We start from the raw sequence: 18,924 nt of genomic DNA, 5'->3' as shown, positions 1-18,924 counted from the left end.
TTTTTGAACGAACAGTTTAAGGACCATTTTTTTTTTCCACAACCAAAATGATCAACTGTTTTTTTTTTAATTACATACTATAAACTCTACACTCCAAGTTGGAACATAATGTTCTATTGACAAAAAAGTCTTGTACCCGATTATTCCACCAGAGGGCAGTATTCAATCACGGCCTCAACATTGACACAAACGCGTCATAAATAGCTACACATTAATACCGTAATCAGTAACGTATCATAATCCTCATGCGTGCCAATTTTTTTTTTTATCCATCTTGTCTGCTGACCTCCTCGATTAATTGGACAATGTCATTGAATGACACAAGAGAAACAACACAGGCCTGAGACGGTGACATTTTTCAATTTTATTTTTTGCCTGAACTTGAACATGAACTTCAAAAATCAAAAACAAACAAAAATCAAAAAATACATATAAACTTCTGAAAATCAATACACTGAATATCTTTTCTTTTAGTTTATTACACGTGGCAAAGAACACTGAGCAAAGACAAAGTCCAGGCAGCTGGTGGCTCTGCTTAGTCTTCTTTGCTCCTCTAGACCTGCAGTTTAATACGCAGTTTCACAAAATGCTGGACCCCCTTCCAGGCCACTCCCTCCCCATCATATACAGTTCACTATTTAGGCGCATTTGCCAAAGACGTACAGTACAAAGTGCCCGAAAACACACCTGGAGCTAACAACTGTGTCGAACCTTTCAAATCGAGCGTCACTGCTATCCACCCATTTGTATATGATGTACACAGCAGCCCTCCTCCCCAACCACAGGTCAGTCGGCAGAGATCGAAGAAGTGGAGAAAAAAAAAGAAAAAAAATACACACAAAAAAAAGTGTAAAGTCAAGATGAGTCGCTATGGTGTTCCATGGTCGCAAAGAAAAACATCCGTGAGAAGAGTATGTTCAACATTCGCGTGGAAGAAATCAAACTGTAGCACGTGCTCCAGTTTGCCAGACATTTTCAGAAAAAAATGAGTGCTAATCTTTGACTGTCTATGATTTACGGCCCAATGGCAATAAAATACAATAAATTATGTACCCTTACAAAAACATTTTCTCAATTTATTTTTCTATTTCTTTCACCACATTTTGAAAATACAGATTTTTTTTTGTAATTCCTGCTGACATGGAAAAAGAGGTACAGGAAAACAAACCGGTCAGTACAGCGGCAGAAAAACAAAACAAACAAAAATGTTTGATGGAGTAAAAAAAACAAAAGACTCCACTGGCGGCGGGTCAGACGCTATCTGTGTGGATTTTGAGCCCAGGGAGGGGGGGCTGGATGACTGGGGAGGGTCCTAGTGTCCCGGTCTTGTGGGGAAACTGGTGCTGTGTAATCCTCTAATCGCAATCTCAATTTTGCCTACCACTCCTTCTTCTTCTCATCCATGGACACGCCTCCGGGTCCGAGCGCCACCACCAGCAACAAGCCGCCGATGACCGAGGTGGTCTGGAAAAAGTCGTACTTTAGGAAGTCGTGCATGGGCTTGTAGGCGGGGACGGTCCAGAAGGCGTTGAAGTAGACGTTGATGACCAGCAGCCACAGGACGAGGGTCAACGCCGCCAGTTTGGTTTTGAAACCGATGGCTACCAGGATGATGAGGACGGTCCCGACCATGTTCTGCAGGATCTGCGACATAATAAAAGTTGGGGTGAGGCAAGGGCTGGGAGTGGAGTTTGATCAAGTTTACATGCTCTCCACCGAGACGTATTAAAAGCCAGGGATGTTTGAGGGCTCTGAGGGTAAAAGGGATCCTGGTGGAGTGAACAGAGAATCGATCATTTTATCTGGTTCCATGAGTCCCAATATTGACACAACGATCGGCTGTTTTTTTTAGCGTCTGTTCATCTAAATCTTACCTAAAGGGGGTCATTGGTCCGCTTTAGAGACAAATAAAGGATGTGATTGAAAATACTTTTGTAATGTTATGGTTTTTTTTGGCCAAAAGATATAAATATAAAACTATGTGCAACAGCTGGTTGGCTTTGCCAGCACAAACCAACCGGCTATGCTCAATTTGGAAGTAACAAGTATCGGTTTTCCGACACCTCTGAGACTGCGAGCAGTTCACTAGCTGAGCTGCATGTTCGCTTAATATCAGGACAATTTATTAAAGCACCGGGTGTTTCAGTGGTTTAAAAGGCACCGCATTGCTACGCAACATTTGTCTCCCTGTTCATCAGCCATAAATGGAGTCGGTACTCACGGAGAAGAAATTGGTGTCGAAGTGCAGCAGGGTCATGAACATGAGCACCAGCAGCACTCGGCCACCCAGCTGCATGTACTGCTTGGGCGAACTCTCTCCCATGGAGGGGACTCCGGCGAACATGCTCTTTCCTTCCGAACGAGACTCGGCCAGCAGCAGGAGCAGGCCGCCGCCGAGGGCGAGGTTTCTGGTGCACAGGGAGAAGGAGGTCACTTCAGGATGCGGTTGGTCAGACCTGACATTGCTTATGCAGGATGATTTCTGATGAACGTAATGCAATAATATGAAATAATTGTTTGGACCGCAAACTGAGACAAAGGTTTAATCATGGTGATTGAAATAGTTAATGAAAGGGTTTTTTCCTTCATTTGCACTGCAGCGAGTTTATGTTGCATGCGTAAACACATTTCGCCCTGGCCAATTTCACAGGCCTCGCTATAACTGATGACCCGTGCACTTCCTCGCACATGAAATTACAGGATTACAGGTGTTATTCACGGCAATCACAGTGACTGTCTGTGTTTGATTTATAACAGAGATGCAGACTTGCCAACCATCAGTTCATGCTGGTTCTCATTACAATTTAAACAATTTGATGTCAAGTAAGTAGTCAGAAAAAAAAAAAATAAATAAAAAATTCTGCTTTCTTTCTTTTAAGTGCCGCACATGGAATTGCTGAGATTTGTATACTGGTCAGATTGCAAAGTGAATTACATTTTGATACAGAAAACCTGGGGAGCTTGTCAACTCGACATTCTTATACTTACCTCATCAAAAATTTAAGGTCCCATAAAATGCTGTAAGCAACAGTCTGGAGGGAGAAAGAGAAATTTGAAATTAACATCAGACATGAACATATCTATCTTGATATTTATAAGAAGGTATATTGAGAGTGTTCTGACCTGTAGTGCTATAATGCCAAATAGACCAAAGCAAGCATACTGTACAAAATTTCTACTGAGGATGAGGACACAGCCACCTGCAAGAACAACACCAAACAGGGGAAATATGAAAATCCAGTGGTGGAGCCACTACCTCTTGTCCCTAGAAACTTTTTATGTGGCACTCGCATTAGTGTACATCATCGACGGCTTTAGTTGCTAAGTTTATTTCACAATTCAGTGTACATAGAGACATACGACTGTATTAAAACAGTCATCAGAGTAATTTAAAAACCCTCTATTTGCCCCTGCAAGATGATTTACAACCCGGCAGCAAACCCGGCTGTGTTTGTACTTATTGCACAACTTGTACAAAGTAAAGATGCAACAAGGTTAAAATGCAACGACAGTCCAGTGTTGCAAGAACTAAAAAGGTAATTCCTTTATTTTGTAACACATCACTACCATGGATTAAATAGACGGTGTGTGTTTCCATTAAACAGAGACATGTGAACATACCGACGGCATCCCAAACACTCACCCAGCTGTCCTATGAGGTTGAGCAGCACAAAAGACATTGCCAGGAAGTACCCGCAGTTCCAGGTGGCGTCAATGTAGTCTCTCTGCTCGTTCCACTGGAACCACATGCGGATGCCATCCTCCAGAAAGGTGCTGATGAGACACAACCGTGCCAAGTGGGGCAGGTACTGTTTTGTTACCCTTAGGAACTGAGGCAACAAAGGGAGAGAGAAAAACAGGAAGGAAGCAAGGGTCACTAATGAGAAATATGTATCCTCAAAGAACTTGGTGCTCGAAAAGACGCCGAGTTGGCCTTCATCAGCAAAGGTGAGAAAACAAAACAAGTGGGTCATCAAGCTTTACATTCTCCTATTAATTTGAAGAGCATGTTGAGAGGATAAAAAAAACATGAGAACAGACAGATGATTTGTTCAACTGCTCATTAAGATAATAGTAACATGATTGAGTACAGGTGAGCTTAAAACTGCAGTCACTCACAACACACTGGCTTGCTTTGCAAGGATCTTATCTAAATCACGTAAAGAAAAAAAAAAATCTATATTCAAATCATACGCATTTTCCTTCACATTTGTGTTTTCCTCCCTTCCAGAAAATAAACAACAAGACAAATGGCTGAGAAAGTTATGTAAATGGAAAGACTGAATACAAATATGCACACAGCGAAATTGCAGGCATGCTTCCAATTCTACATCTCAAACTCTGTTCAACTCTGGGGAATTAAGCCGCCTTATTTTTGCCCCGGCTCGAACTACAAATGTGTGACAGACAGTCGTGGGGCTGTGCACGGCCCTCGTCCACGCCTACTCGGCAGTCCACATCAGCACTGTCAGACAAGAGGCAGCCTATCGCGCTGCTCCAACTCCCACTACGAGCACTATGCGAGGTATGAATGGATGGTCTTGGAGCCAATGGGGGCATCACCGACTTTGCAGCAACCGCCTAGAAATAGACCTTTTGGTGGAGTAACATGCAGCCAAGTAACATGCTTGCACTGCAGAGGAACCTGCAGATAGGAATGTGATTTTTAAATTTAGTAGTTTTTGAATTAAAAAAAAAAAGAAAAAAAAAAGGCCAGGTCATCTCCTCAACTTCTGTTCAACCCTCACAAGCAAAACATGCAGATATTGTTATTAGGGTGTATAAATCATTGAGCTGTAATGTGATGTAGGAAGTGCTGTGGCTTTACACGAGTTGGGGCTAAGTTCAGTCAACACAAAAGCCATAAACGTATAAAACACTTGCTCCACAACTTTCTTTTCTCACGCAGAATGCAAATAGCTACTTTAACGCAGCATAAAAACATACCCCCCTCAGGGCTTCCATGCTGTCGCAACACCTAACCTATAACTCTAGACCTTGAGCCGAACGAAAATCCAATTCACCTCCTCAAATCGACAGACTGTAGACAGGCTCACTTGCACAGCAAAAAAACAAACAAACAAACAAACAAAAAAACATTGAATAACAGAATTAAAGTAAGAGTTCACATGACGTTGATGACGAAGCTATGTGTTGGAACAACCGTATCAAGGCCATAGGCATATAATATGGAAAAACAACAACAAAACGTTGATTTTTAATAGAATGGTGTCAGAGACTGTCAGCATAATCCCCAAGTATGCCAAGCAATTAGATTGTGAAACATACTGTTGTTAATAAAGCTTACTCCAGAGCACGCGCAGCTATTTCACAATGCTGACTGCCTGGCTTGGTTCACTCGTATACAATGTTCACAGTAACTCTGTTTTCAAAGACCAAACATATCTAATAACTACATCTAATGAGGAACATAAAGGTGTCAATCTCTGGCTTTTGCTGGCTACAGAAACAGAAACAGATGTCAGTGCTAGCTAATGACAGGACCCCAAACCTCACATTTTAGCAAGCAAATAAACACTCGGCTAATTAGCCACCGACTGAAACAAAGTTAAGGCAGTATACCTAAGTGGCTTCTTGGCTCGTAGAGGAAGCAAACAGAGAGCCGTCACAATGCTGAAGTGAAAAACTCAACAGCTTTCCGTTAGTTCATTCTCGGCGGAAACTAGTTAGCTGCTAACATGCTAATAGCGGCTAACGTGAACAACTGCCGTGCTAAAAATCGAACTTACCCGGTCTGCCACGTCTTCCGCGGTGTTCATAAGGTCCTCCTGCCCCATGTCTGTGCGGTATAACTGGGTTTTTAATGGTTAAGGCTGAGCACAACACCGTTCCGAACGTGTTGGGTTCCTTATGTCTAATGTGCTCGCAGGCTGCGCTCGCTGCAGATCCTCCCCCGTTAACGTTATTTACTTGAAGATTTCCCCTGTCGCCTGGACGCTGGGAAAGGCCGCCTTCCGTCCCACAATGCTCCGCGATTTGACGAGACGAGGCGAAGCCCCCCTACATGGTACTGCAACCACTGTATGCCACGTATACTGATCCGAGTGTAGCTTTCACGCAAGCTTTGTTCACGCAATGTTTACGGGTTTTAGGCACGCAAAACAAGCCCGAAATGTCACACCTTACAAAAAAGGAGAGCCACACCCATTGGCTTCCTTTAGTTTGTAGACCGAACCTCTGGTCACGATGAAACAGCTGTTTCATTATTTCTTTCTTAAATTAGCCTTAGTGTTATCATTTTGATGACAACAACAAAAATAACAGTACAAATAAGAAATAGTACACTGTTGACATTTCCCCACAATAATTCACAACACTTCAATTATTCTATTATAATTATTTTTTTCACTCGTCCTCTTCTTGCCAGAGACACTCAAAAGTAATTATGTAATTTGTTTGTGTGCGAATTCTATGGTCACCTGTAGCGGTAAGACAAGATAAATATCTTTCAACACCAACATGGTGTCAAATCACTTCATATTGAACATTGTTTCTTGACTATTTGTTCGCGGCAAACTATTGATAAAGGTTTTTATTTGCACAAGCCATTGAAGCGTGGTAATGTATCCCTAAGTCCACAGCAGTGCAATAATTCCAGGTCAGCCACACTTCCTTTCACAAATTTAACTAGACCCCCCCTCCCACCATCTAAGCCTGGGGTGGTGGTTTGAGGCCCTTACGTTGCTTCTTAGGTTACGAGGACGAGATCTATAAGATACTGATGACTCGTAAGTACATTCATTTAAGTGTGCATTTTCTTTTATTTTAAATACAATTAACTTGGATTCAAAAGAAACACTACAAAGATTACTTCCGTTTGTGCACAAGGCAATTGTCCAAAACATTTTTGACTACCTCTATTTTGCTGCACACAGAACATATTTACGATAATTAATATGGAATATTTTTTTCTGTCTAAAAGGGTCTGAGGGTTTGCTCCCTTTCATTTACAGATAAAAATAGAAAGAACAATCACAAAGTTTGCAAATCCACATTAAGTTTTATTTTATGAAAAAGTATTTTTTTTTGTTGTTGCAGTAATTCACAGTAAAAACACCTCAAAAGTCAACCTTATTTAAAAAATTTCATCAGCTGCTGAAAAAGACTGATATAAGTCCAGCTTGGAGTCAGTAATTCAGGAGTAAGCTGTACTATTAGAGGTGCAGTGATGCTTTCTGACAAAATACAACTTATGTATGAATTCACACTTTTTCTTCTTCACACTTTCCCTTTTTTCTTAATTCTCGATTTCCAGTGATTGTTCCGAAATTTTTTCTGACAGCCCCCTCCTTGGACCTGAAAGACACGATTAAGAATTATAATTCATTCACGCTGTCACCATCTGAACCAGAGGAAGCTGTGGTCACTTTAAACACACCTTCTTGCGTTTCTGCTGCACCTGCTTATCGACTTCCATCTCTTCACTATCATCCGTTTGAAAACCGTCTTCCTTGTCATCACTTTTAGCCTCCATTTGTTCTTCCTCTGGATTTTTTACGGTGAACATGGTTGCTATAGAAACACAGGAAATAAAATATAAAGGGCAATTTTCCCCCCCCCTCTGATGCACTTTTTTCCCTTCCTGATATGGTTTTGGATAACAATATCGAGAGAGTGTACTGACGAGGGTAAAGGTCACTCATGCTGTCCTCGGAATCGCTGTTATCCTCGCCGCTGGATGCCGGTTCCCACATGCCGTTGCTGTGTTTTGGGGCCCTTCCTTGATTTACATCCTCCCCCTGGTATTTGGGCTTTTTCTGTTTGAGTCTGAATGGGATGTATTCCACACCTTGTTGGACACACTCTTCATCTAGAAGGGAGACAGTCGTGTAAATACAACAACAAGGTAGCTCAGACTGATATTTCAGCAAGGAGCAAGCTATGAGTCTCATTTGAATTGTCTGGAAATATGTACAGTTGAGTTTTGTCAACAAAAATGGTGAAGACGCAGACGAGCACTGCACTGACATTTGCAGAGAGCCTTCTTGAAGCGTTTTCCGTTGACATGCCTGAGGACGTGATGCGGCTGCCTGTTGAGGTGTCTGAGTGTCAGCTTGCAGAACAGCTGATTGCTGCAACAGAGGACATCACGTGTCAACACACAACAAATGGTGAGATTCGCTTTTCAAATTCAGGTCAGTGTCCGCATGACGAGTGCTGCCAGTTGTGCAAGTGACACAAAAGCAGGTGTGTGTGTGTGTGTGTGTGTGTGTGTGTGTGTGTGTGTGTTTTTTAAGTTGTAGCAAAAACATGGACGGATCAGTGTCTCCTTACGGTTGTTTGGTGCTCGGCACAATATGCGGTTCATACTGGCTGTAGTTGAACTCCGCTGTAGCGCTCAGTTTCTCGTATTTCTTCGCCTGAGTGAACTTCTGCAGCTCTTGCAGGTTGCATGGAAACTCGTGGCCATTCAGGGTACATTTGATCTGAAAACAACAGATTGAGGTGACGCATGTGGTCCAATTCAGACACCATCGTGAGCGTCATGATGCTCGGCGCGGCATCAAAGCTGACAATCATTGACAGGGCCATCTGGTCAAAACGTCAACGCTAACCACCGCGCGGAGGCGTTCCATGGCTACTGACAGAGTAGCAACACAGCTACAACGCGTAACACTTTACGGCAAATGGGGGGCGATTTCACGTCATTTGGCTCGCTAACCTTTTTACGATCTGTGAGCTGAAGGAAAGGGTGGTTCAGGAGAAAAGCTTTTAGGTCCGCTGGTAGGTCATCCATGGCTAAAAACACTTCTCAAACAGAGATCAGCTTTCGGCGTGTGTCGGGCTAGTCCAACCCCAACACAGGAAGTGACTCCACGTGTGTTGAACGCGCCGACTCAGTTGCTTCATATCTTTGCGCCCTCTTGTGGTTTGAGTAAAAAAGGATCACACAGACTCCAAATGACTCGCCCATAAAAAGAAATTCCACAATTTGACCGCTAGATGGCTGTGCTTATCCCAACACTTTTCAACATATACAATTCAGCGAATCATTATGTCTATGTTGAGGTGGATTCCCCCGCCCCCCTCCCCCAAATCATACAGTAGAAATGGACATGTGAGGTATCATTGTAAAGCATGGGAGCTCTACTATCACAATCAGTTGACATAATTTATGGGAACTAATTTTTGGCTTTTTTGGGGGGACTCCAAAGTTGACAACTTTGCCATTGACAGTATGATATTTTTTTCATTTTTTCAGGTGAATTATTTCAAAAACTATACAGTAGAAATTGACATGTGAGGTATCATTGTAAAGCCTGGGTGCTCTACTTTCATAATCAGTTGACATATTTCACGGGAAATCGTTTTTGGCCTTTTTGGGGGACTCGTCTTATATATTGAACTAAAAGCATTTTAATCAGTGTCCCATAAGCCAACTCATTTTATATTGAATTCCTCCATACAATCATATTTATAGATACGGTCGATTACATAAATCTTAATGCGCTTTAGTCGTGTTCTAGTTGCACTTCAGGTCAGCTGATTCATCTGACAGCTTGGAATCATAGAGAAAGAAATAGACAGAAGGTACACACTGTTTGGTTTCCAGAATCTAATTATATCCAACAACATATTGCACATATAAAATAGAAACAATATATTTTTCTAAATTTATTTAGGCCAGAATCGTACCAAATTATGGACCGTATTTGAATGTATTAAATGGAATAAGTGGTTTCGGTTCATTTTCTTTAGCCGCAGAAAATGTTTCATATTATCTGTTTAGAGTGAGTACTCTTACTTACAGCAAAACGATCTTTGTCAAGGACCCACAATGCACCGCCACCGTAAACATAGCCGTCGTTTGGTTAAGCAGCGGCCATCAAGTTAGCCAGCTCAGCCGTGAACGATATCCATGAAGGAAAAAAATAGTCTTGATCATTTGAATTGTATTTATTAAATAACGAAGGAGGAGAAATAGAGGAGAAGTTGTTTAGTTGCGTATGGTCCGTCATTTATTTTTCTAATTCAATCGAACCCTGGTCGACTAGCTTGCTACCGCTGTCACTGTAACGGAAGCGAACTGTCGGCGATTCGTTATCACAATAGCTCACGGAATTATATTTCTTAAAAATGTCGGGACCAAACGGGGATCCTGACGTCTCTATCGATGATGGCATCATCAACGATGAAGATGAATTCAGCGATGAAGGTAACGAGCTAAGCCAATGAACGAGTCCATGTCATGTGACACAGGCTCGTCACCACTGTCGCATGAAATGTGTCTCCTTTAAATAAATAAATAAATAAATAAATAAAATCACAATGTAATTAAGATATATTAAAATGTATGGTAGTTACAAGCCTTCGAGTTTGCATTATACAGTTCACCTCTTTCACAAAGTTATGCAGTGTTAAAACAACCACGTGACTAATGTGCAGCATCTCCTACAGCGGTGTGAACAACGTTCAGACTGATGGCTGTAAGACGAGTCTCTCTGCCGTGTCTCCACAGAGTACGAATCCATCAACTCCATGCTCGACGAGATCAACTCTTATCTCGACGGCCTGGAGGAGAGGAACGATTCGCTCAATGGCAAACTGCACGACCTGATGGAGTCGAACAGACAAGCCCGGCTAGAGTTCAGGGCACAGCTGAACGGCGCCAAGGAGGATGACAAGGAGGAGAAAAAGGAGGAAGCTCCTGTGGATGAGGAAAGGAAGGAGGACGCATGCGAGGGCAGCGGGGATGGAAAATGATGAACGTCAGGAAATCACACTAGCTGTCGTTGCCGTCAGGTTAATATAGTAAACAGCATGCAGGGATAAAGATATATTTATGAAGACTGACTGAATTACAATCATGGCCATACTCGATCTCCCCCGTTGACGTCTGTTAGGTTGACATGTGGCAACTCTGTAAAATGTCACAGTTAAAGGTTTCAGTGTAATGGGAAACTGTGCTTTGGGGTTGCAGAGCCTTGCATTTCTAAAATCTAATCCATGCGATTCCAATATGCAATATATAAATATATGTTTGTGTGTGTGTGTGTGTGTGTGTGACTGCTGGATGTTTTTCTTTTTTTAAATTAAGCCACACCAGCTCATTTGTCCCTGTGACCAAATAAGGAAATCATTTTGTGTCATCTACAGAATGTAATATTTCCAGCATTCTTGTCTCGCTGCAAGTGTAAAAGCATCTGTTTGCTGTATCTTGTTTGTGTGCTCTGAGAAAAAGTGTTACAGTCCTATGTGTTAAATGTTGCTGTGAATAATTGCATTTACCACAGCCAGTGACTTTTCTTTTTTTTTTTTTTAACCTTTTAATATAAATTAAAACACTCCCCCTTCCCAGAACAGAAAACGTACATCCAAAATACATAAGAGTTCCAGCAAAATAGAAAACATCACCTAGTTGTTTGTCTGAATTTGTCAGTAGCTGAGTTAGAAAGACGATAAGAAACCTACAGCTATGCTTAGAATTACACTGTACATGGTATTCTGCTCCAGCCTGCTTCTCTTTCTGTTTAAGAAAAACTTGGTTGCACCTTGTGAACCCGAACACACCATGTGACCGTGACTAACAGATTGAATATGAGTCAGCCTTTCAGAGCTCCTCGTTTGGGAATGAAACATTTCCAGATTCCAGATTTTGACATCTTCGAGGGGATCATTTGCTGGATGTTGCACCAAAAGACTCCTCACTTGAACTCAACAGTGACACCACCTGACCAGTTTTGTAGAACCGACAAAATTAAGTTGCACGCAAGCTTTTTTTTTTTTTTGTGTGAAAATTCTGAGCTACAGGAGTCACCCATGACACCCGATATGACACAAAGCAGGAACCAAACCACCTCAGGTCATTAAAGCTTTGACGAGCAACAATTTGCCTTTACTGACAAGTATAGTTTTCTTTTAAAATAAGAACTGGGGACATTGTGCAGCCTTTTTCCCCGAACATCGCTGTGACTGCTTTGAACGGTGCAGCGATTCATTACATTCAATCCAAACAACCGGTTTGATACTTCAAGAAAATAAAACACGAGCTAACGAACACAACTCTGTTACACCCGACACTTTAGCTCGCTGAAAGTGGGTGCTACGTGTTAATCATTCATCGTCAACGCCAGCCAGAGAGTTAGCAGAAGGCCGCAGTCAGCCCTCGCAGGGTGAGGAATCAACCTGCTGGTCTGATGAGCCACCATCACAAATTAAAGGGTGGGAAATGGACCAGTGACCTCGCCTCCTTCAGCTACATTTGAAATGGTTGGACGCAGTTTCATCGAGGAAATAATAAAAATTTGGATAAATAAAAATTCTGATTTATGCTTTTGAAATTAACACAATTATTTATTTATTTTAATCAGTGCCTGGTGACTCATTTGAAATGTCATAACTTGGTATACCATTTTGAAATAGGTGAAGAATCCATGCTACATCTATGCTCATTGAGGAATTCCAATACATTCGGCTGAACTAGAAAAAATAACTATGCCCTTAAGGATAGCATGTAAGCATGCTCACCATTGCCATCTGCTGCGGCCGAAGGAATAGCTGGAATGCAGCTGTTTTTTTGTTTTTTTTTACTATTCAACTACAGTTTCAAGTCTGAAAAGGATAGATTTCACTCGGTCCACAATCAACACTAGGAAGAATAAAGTTAAAACGCACAGAGTAACTAATTTTTTTTTTTTTTTAAATCATGTTTCTTCAAATTGCTAATAATTAAGGCAAGTACTTCAAGTATCCTAAATGCCATTTGGGACTATTTCCAATTAGTAATCAAGTTGCACCCAATGACTTCGACGACCTTAAACGGTGATTCTGTTGCCCTCCCAGTCAATATCACACTTGCCTTTCGTATTATCATAACGAGTCTCCACCACCGACTCACATCACGTTGGATTGCTGGTAATTTCCCACCCTGGCAGAACAACATCGCATAAGACCTCATCTTCCATCGTCAATTATCATCATTCAGCCGTTGGCGCTTCAACTGGACCCTCCGACATGAGGAGACTGGCGGGTCCGTCCACTACTTGGTCTCCCATTCAAGAAAGCACTTCTTCACAAATGTTACGTCTTTAAAAGTGTCTTCAGTTTTGACAACTCTCTACCTCAGCGTCTGTTCGCCGCTCTGCCTGACCTGCGCTTGGGTGCGGCTTTTCTTCTCCCCGAGGCGGCCGGAGCCTCCTCACCTTCCTCTTTATTAGTGTCCTCTGCCGCAGCCATGGGCTCCGGGTCGCCTTCATGAGCAGCAGGCAGCTCAGCAGCAGCCTGTGAGAGGGTCTCCTCTTCCTGCTGCTGGCTGCCAGCTCCGCTCAGTGAGGTTGGTCCAGGTTCCGCTTGCTTCCTTTGTTGCTCGTTTTCTGTAGGCTCCGGGGGGGTTGTGCTCATACCTAATACTGAGTCATCACAGTGCTGACTTGTATCAGAACAGTCTCCTGCGGGCTCTGATCCAGGCCTGGGGCTGTCTACGGCTTGGGTGGATTCTCTTGAAGACAGAACAGCTTCATCTTTTCGACCGAGCAACTCCTTGTACGTCTGAAGGCAAATAAAATAAAATAAACACAAACAAAAAAAAGGTTAACATTAGAAGACAAAAGCTTTAATGGTCCCGTGGATGGCCCAATTTTTTACATCTTCGACTCACCTTCAACTTCTCAAAGTGCTTCAGTGACTTGCAGTGTGTGTGCAGGGCTGAAGACTCAAAGTGGTAAAAGTTGTTGCAGAGTCTGCAGATAAAACCCGCTACCGGAACAAAATAGTTTGACCCTGTGGTAAACCAAGGAGGACAGTGACTTCAAGTTTCTCATGTGCGTGTAAAAGAAAAATTCACGAGCAAATTCAATGTTCTTTCTTGGCTTTTTAAGAAGCTGTGAAAAGACAAATGTGTTAGCCGTACCGTAGACTGTGTCAGGATCGTACTGCTCATCGCTGGCCATGTCTTCCAGAGTCACTTCTTTGCAGGAGGACCAGCCATCCTGCACAACCACAAAGACCGTCAACAATCAGAGTAAGACCAAAGACGAAATGACCTAAAGGTTACATGTGACTCAGAACTCTAGAAACCCCTCTCAGGTCACCTGCGTCTCAGTGCAATCTTTTTCCCCTTCTCTCCTCTGTGCAACTTCTCCTTCCTCGGCCTCGCTGTCCCCCAGCTCCTCCAAAGAAAAGCCGTCGGTGTCGGTGGCCGTCAGCTTGCCCAAGGCTTCCGAGCCCTCCTTCTCCTGGAGCTGTTGAACAGCAGCAAGCAGAGACACTTCATATACTGGGGACAGGTTTCCTAGTTGAGTAAAGGCTGTAAATCAGGGACATGGAGGCACGTTACCTCCTCCACCCGCTGCCTGTGCTCCGGGGACTGCAAGTGCTCCACAAAAATCTGCGAGGTTCTGAAGTGTTTTTTGCAGACGGTGCAGGAGGAGATGACAGTTCTACTGGCAAGCTGGGGACAGACAGCAACCACCAAGACAATGTTAATTTACATCTCTATGAAAATGCATCCACCTGTGACGCAAGCGGCTGATTACTTTGTGCTCCTCTGTGCGTCGGTGCTCCGGGAGGCTGCTGGTGAAGTGGGTGTGACAGGTGGAGCACCAGTGCTTCATGTCATCCTTCTTCTCTCTGGAAAGAAAAGGACAAATATGAACCAAGACTTTAAAACCTAAAGTGCTAAAAAATATTAGGTCTGGTTTAAGTTTAAACAGGGAAATAATGTGAACGCACCCCTCTTTGTTTGTTCCCTGAAGAGACTCTTGCACTCGAGGCAGCAGGGTGACCAGACATGCGTTGCTCATGTGCTGGATCTCCATCATCCTCTGCTGGTGAGAAATACTGTTCATATGACTCCTGAAGTTCTGGGGACAAAAGAAACAAGAGGGAAGAAGAGTAAAATAAAAGTAGAACTCTTCTCTTCCAACACGGCAGTATGTTTTATTCAACCCACTTGTTGGTTGTGGCAGGTGATGCTGCAAAGGTAGCAGTAAAACTTGTTGGTGCCCTCAGCCACACCATCCTCTCCTTCCTCCTGGTTTTCCTGGCCAGCCAGTGGAGACTCTTTGACTTGTGAAATGTCATCCAGGGACAGGTGATCTTGCTGGTTGTCGTCCCTCGGACAGGTAGACTGAGGCTGGTCTGACAGACGGCTGTCTGCCTGCAGGAGCAAATCACAATACAAGTTTAATATAACACTGCTTTATTCTTGTAATTCTGATTCTGTTGCTCTTTACCTCAATGGCGTCACCCTCCACGAGGGACTCAACAACATCCATGTGGCCTGCAGAGCCTCCTTCCTCCTGTATCTCGCAGTCTGGGTAAAAAACAAAAACAAATTAATACATTTCACCAGTTAAAATCCTCCAATCCCCTAATTTACTGCTGCAGTTACCGTGAAGCTGGCTGCCATCTACGATGTCGTCACACTCTGAAGGCGGAACGTCAACATCCGCGTCTGCAGGGGTGATATTCTGAACGGCAAACTCGTCTCGACTCGACTCCTCCGACCTGAGAAAAAATAAGCACGGCAAAATTAATTTTCTTCACAATGTCAGATCGTTTCTCAGTAACGGTTTAACATTCAAAATTCATCAAGGTTGAAGGTAATCCTATTCACAATGAGAAAAATCCTCGCTACCCTTCAGTCCTTTGCTTCTTGACTGCAGGTTCTTCGAGTTGGTCCTCGGAGGCCTGCGTGGCTCCCTGCTCTCCTCCCACAGAACCGTCTGTCGTTGGCACAGACGCAAAGTCTGAGACACACACGACAAATATCACAAGAATTTGACACCGATACGATCCAACCTTCTCATTCCAGGAATCTTTCAGTTTCGAATACATCGCACTTTCCTACCTGTTGAGGACTTTTCGGTGGCATCGATGGCAGCACTGGCAGCTGGTTGGTCCTCTGAGCTTCCGGCTGCCATCTGCTCACTGTCTCTCTTTCTGTCTGTTTGGCGAGTAGCAGTGTCCTAAGGAAAAAAAAAATATCGAAGTGCTTTAGCGAGGCCCTGATTAGTTAACTGCAAAAGAATATGTAAGCAAGTCAGGAGAAAAAAAACAAAAGACTGATTTTAATCAATTGAGAGTATAAAAAGATTCAAATGGCGAAATAAACATGAAACGTATTTCATAATTGCTCACAAGTCTTAAAGTGATTGTTATAGTTCTGAAAATCCAGTAGGTGGTAGCAAAGTTAAAAAACACACCCATAATTGCTTTTTATGGAGGAGTTTCTGGTCTGCTGAAATTCTTCAAGTGTTGACTCTAACATTAGTACAGGACAAAACGTCGGAAATATAGATGCACCACAGAAACACTGGACCAGAAAATGTGTGTGTGTGTGTGTGTGTGTGTGTGTGTGTGTGTGCGCGCGCGTTTAAAGCAACCAAGTGTAATTGCTTCAGACACCTGTAGGACACACGCCTTGCCAAAACAGCCACAATGTGACGGTAGTTACTATGACTGTGTTGTTGTAATTACTGTGGTCATGCTGATGGTGGAGGAGGAGGAGGCTGTCGAGGTCGGGTTGCTATTATAGAAGCGAGCGTGTGGGTGGAACGGTCGAGCAGCTGGGAAACTGATGATGGGGGTCTTGATGGCCATGCCCATGGGAACTGGTCCAAGCAGGGACGACCTGGAAGAGGCTGCGAAGAACTGGCGGAACTGCTGGCCGCCCATTCCGAAATTCCTCATGTTGCCTGGTTAACAGCGAAGCAGAGCATGGCAGAATTGGTTAAGAAAAACAAAACTTTGTATTTTTCACAGGATGCCATTCAGTGTTGGCGAGTAATCTATTACTCAGTAGTCTACTACTGTAATTAAACAATTTTTTTTTTTTAAGTAACAGAGTAATGTAACGGGATTATCGTGGTAAAACAGGTACAATAACAACGTTATGTGCAGGAAACAAGACTTTCTCAACTGTCACATTATCTTTTTTTTTAACTAAAGTAATTAGTAATTGATTACTTTGGAAACAAAGTAGTTAAAGAAATATTTAGATTACTTTTTTAAGGAGTAATCAGTAGTTGGGTTACTTTGATGGAGCAATCCCAACAACACTGATGCCATTTTATTTGACTGTAATATAAAGCATACCCTGCATCTGCTGCATAAGCAGCGCCCCCTGCAGCATGGGGTTGGGGGCTAAGATGGTGGTCTGGGTTGCTTGACACAGGTTAACCATTCTCGCCGGCGGAGCCGTCTGAGGAGGGACAGGTAAGGCCCTGGGAAACAACGAGAGACATAATCTGAATGAATATATAATCCAAGTCAAGAAACAGGTTAATAAACAGCAAATCCGCTGAGCTACTGCGTTTGCAGCAAATCCCGTATCCATAGTTTCAATGCAGGTTAATTACTGAGAAGAAGTATTGCGTGACTCATACTCAAAGAGTCTTCAACAGGGTGGTGGTTATATGTTATAAAGTTATACAATTACATTGATGTCATAAACTGTTGGGTTTCCTTAGTGCAAGGTGCAAATTCCCTTATTGGCCCCGTACCAGAAATCCAAGAACAGTATTTTGTAAAATCCATTGGTAATGAACACAACCATTAGACAGGGAACATGACAAACCAACATTAGCTGCACTTTCAACACACCTATAACAATCATTGACAGGTGGAAAGCAGGGACTGATTTGAAGATAACCTAGTTAGGTGTGGAAACTTCTGCAATTCATCTACAGAAAAAAAATTAAAAATAAATCACCATTCAAAGAATCAAAATGCAATACGACATCAGCAGACTGGTCCGAATCCCCAAAGTCACACATTGTTTCCAGCTCCAATTCAGCCAGACACGCGTTTACAATGGCGAGGGCCTCGCCCCGATCCCCGCGCTCGAGTAGACGGCCTTACCGCGGCGTCTGGTGGTGATGGTGGGCGACATGGTGACCCGGGGGCGGCTGGGGCGGAGGAGGAGGCGGAGGCTGCTGTTGGAAAAGTTGCTGTAGCTGCCGCAGATGCTGGTGGAACTGCTGCTGCTGCTGCTGTTGCTGTTGTTGATGAATGTGTGGGTTGAACATAACGGGCTTTTAGTTCCCCTCCGTTACACCGTGAGCAGACAGTCCCGCAAGCTGAGAGGTGCCAATGTTCTGGCGGTGCCCCCCACAAAGAATATCCCTGCACAGAGGAGGGTAAAATGCGAGCGTGAATGGAAGCCCGGTGTGCCTGAGATAAAGTACACAGTGAGAAAATACAAAATCAGAAGAGACCATGGATAGGAGTGCGCACCTCCTGAAACAACAGGTCGCTCTCACATTACGAAGACTGCATGCTATGCTAATAACAACAATCTACTGTTTAGTCCAGCGATAGTTTCTTGAGATTAAGTTTTCACAGTTGGCCAGTTTCACAAGAGTAAGTGCACGCCGGGCATACGTCTAGGAGGAAAGGGATACCTTTGTCAGAAAACAGCTATAAAGTAGGCATCGTGGACTGTATATGGGGACGAAATACACCTGCCATGAGATGAACGAAGCTACGTTAGCCGCTGTCCCCTCGACGTCAGAGCCAACAAGTTAGCCTAGCTTAGCACTCGCCACGTTAAAATACAGTCAAATGCTTCTCGCATTTGTTCTTTGTCCGCGCACAATCATTTGACCAACTTTATACTCACCTCGAGGAGTTGTACGCTATCATGTAACTGAAACCATAGAGTAAGGTAGAGCACTTTCACGTTTGCCGGTCTAACTTGCTGCGGGTTCTGAGTGTCACAGCTTCCACAGCGTCAGTGGATGGGGTGAGCGGACGTTGTCGCCCTCTAGCGTTTGTTGAGAGGACTGAACGAATACTTCGTGCCCACACAGTTATTGAGGCGTTTGATTTAATTTAATTTGCCAGCACTGCACAAACCCACACTGCGTAAAACCACACTCTCTAAGCATGTAATTTGATAATGAATCCAATTATCTTTAGTATTTATTTCGAATCTGCCCTGATGGTATGGATGACATCGAT

General features: G+C 43.3%; 4 protein-coding genes across 5 annotated transcripts; 1 reads left to right on the top strand and 3 right to left on the bottom strand.

Annotated features, from left to right (window-relative positions):
- Nucleotides 1–346: 346 nt before the first annotated feature.
- On the bottom strand, nucleotides 347–6,072 carry surf4 (surfeit 4). The gene is made up of 6 exons (XM_076043804.1): nucleotides 5,751–6,072; nucleotides 3,644–3,830; nucleotides 3,124–3,200; nucleotides 2,989–3,032; nucleotides 2,222–2,408; nucleotides 347–1,644 (listed from the first exon to the last, which is right to left on the bottom strand). The coding sequence occupies exons 1-6, from the start codon at nucleotides 5,796–5,798 to the stop codon at nucleotides 1,378–1,380; spliced, it is 810 nt and encodes a 269-aa protein (XP_075899919.1). The 5' UTR covers nucleotides 5,799–6,072; the 3' UTR covers nucleotides 347–1,377.
- A 929-nt stretch (nucleotides 6,073–7,001) lies between these two features.
- On the bottom strand, nucleotides 7,002–8,870 carry surf2 (surfeit 2). Its single transcript, XM_076043707.1, has 6 exons — nucleotides 8,684–8,870; nucleotides 8,296–8,447; nucleotides 7,990–8,093; nucleotides 7,646–7,831; nucleotides 7,400–7,533; nucleotides 7,002–7,317 (listed from the first exon to the last, which is right to left on the bottom strand). Exons 1-6 carry the CDS (start codon nucleotides 8,756–8,758, stop codon nucleotides 7,240–7,242), a joined length of 729 nt encoding a protein of 242 aa, XP_075899822.1. The 5' UTR covers nucleotides 8,759–8,870; the 3' UTR covers nucleotides 7,002–7,239.
- Nucleotides 8,871–9,804: 934 nt separating this feature from the next.
- Nucleotides 9,805–11,469, top strand: bbln (bublin coiled coil protein). The gene is made up of 2 exons (XM_076043568.1): nucleotides 9,805–10,177; nucleotides 10,481–11,469. The coding sequence occupies exons 1-2, from the start codon at nucleotides 10,099–10,101 to the stop codon at nucleotides 10,723–10,725; spliced, it is 324 nt and encodes a 107-aa protein (XP_075899683.1). The 5' UTR covers nucleotides 9,805–10,098; the 3' UTR covers nucleotides 10,726–11,469.
- An 842-nt stretch (nucleotides 11,470–12,311) lies between these two features.
- On the bottom strand, nucleotides 12,312–18,740 carry ciz1a (cdkn1a interacting zinc finger protein 1a). Of its 2 annotated transcripts, none has more exons than XM_076043565.1 (16): nucleotides 18,584–18,740; nucleotides 17,824–18,087; nucleotides 17,059–17,186; nucleotides 16,441–16,658; nucleotides 15,812–15,929; nucleotides 15,599–15,686; nucleotides 15,353–15,468; nucleotides 15,195–15,274; nucleotides 14,912–15,118; nucleotides 14,692–14,822; nucleotides 14,496–14,589; nucleotides 14,297–14,410; nucleotides 14,052–14,201; nucleotides 13,871–13,949; nucleotides 13,619–13,740; nucleotides 12,312–13,509 (listed from the first exon to the last, which is right to left on the bottom strand). In XM_076043565.1, exons 2-16 carry the CDS (start codon nucleotides 17,988–17,990, stop codon nucleotides 13,084–13,086), a joined length of 2,238 nt encoding a protein of 745 aa, XP_075899680.1. In that variant the 5' UTR covers nucleotides 17,991–18,087; nucleotides 18,584–18,740; the 3' UTR covers nucleotides 12,312–13,083. The 2 variants fall into 2 exon arrangements, with proteins under 2 accessions (XP_075899680.1, XP_075899681.1); XM_076043566.1 differs by lacking the exon at nucleotides 18,584–18,740 and adding an exon at nucleotides 18,199–18,218.
- Nucleotides 18,741–18,924: the final 184 nt, after the last annotated feature.

This window comes from Nelusetta ayraudi, unplaced genomic scaffold, assembly GCF_046127955.1.
Source record: "Nelusetta ayraudi isolate G7.1 ecotype Tasmania unplaced genomic scaffold, CSIRO-AGI_Nayr_v1 ptg000076l, whole genome shotgun sequence".
Classification (NCBI taxonomy): Eukaryota; Metazoa; Chordata; class Actinopteri; order Tetraodontiformes; family Monacanthidae; genus Nelusetta; species Nelusetta ayraudi.
This window is presented reverse-complemented; position numbering and strand designations above follow the sequence as displayed.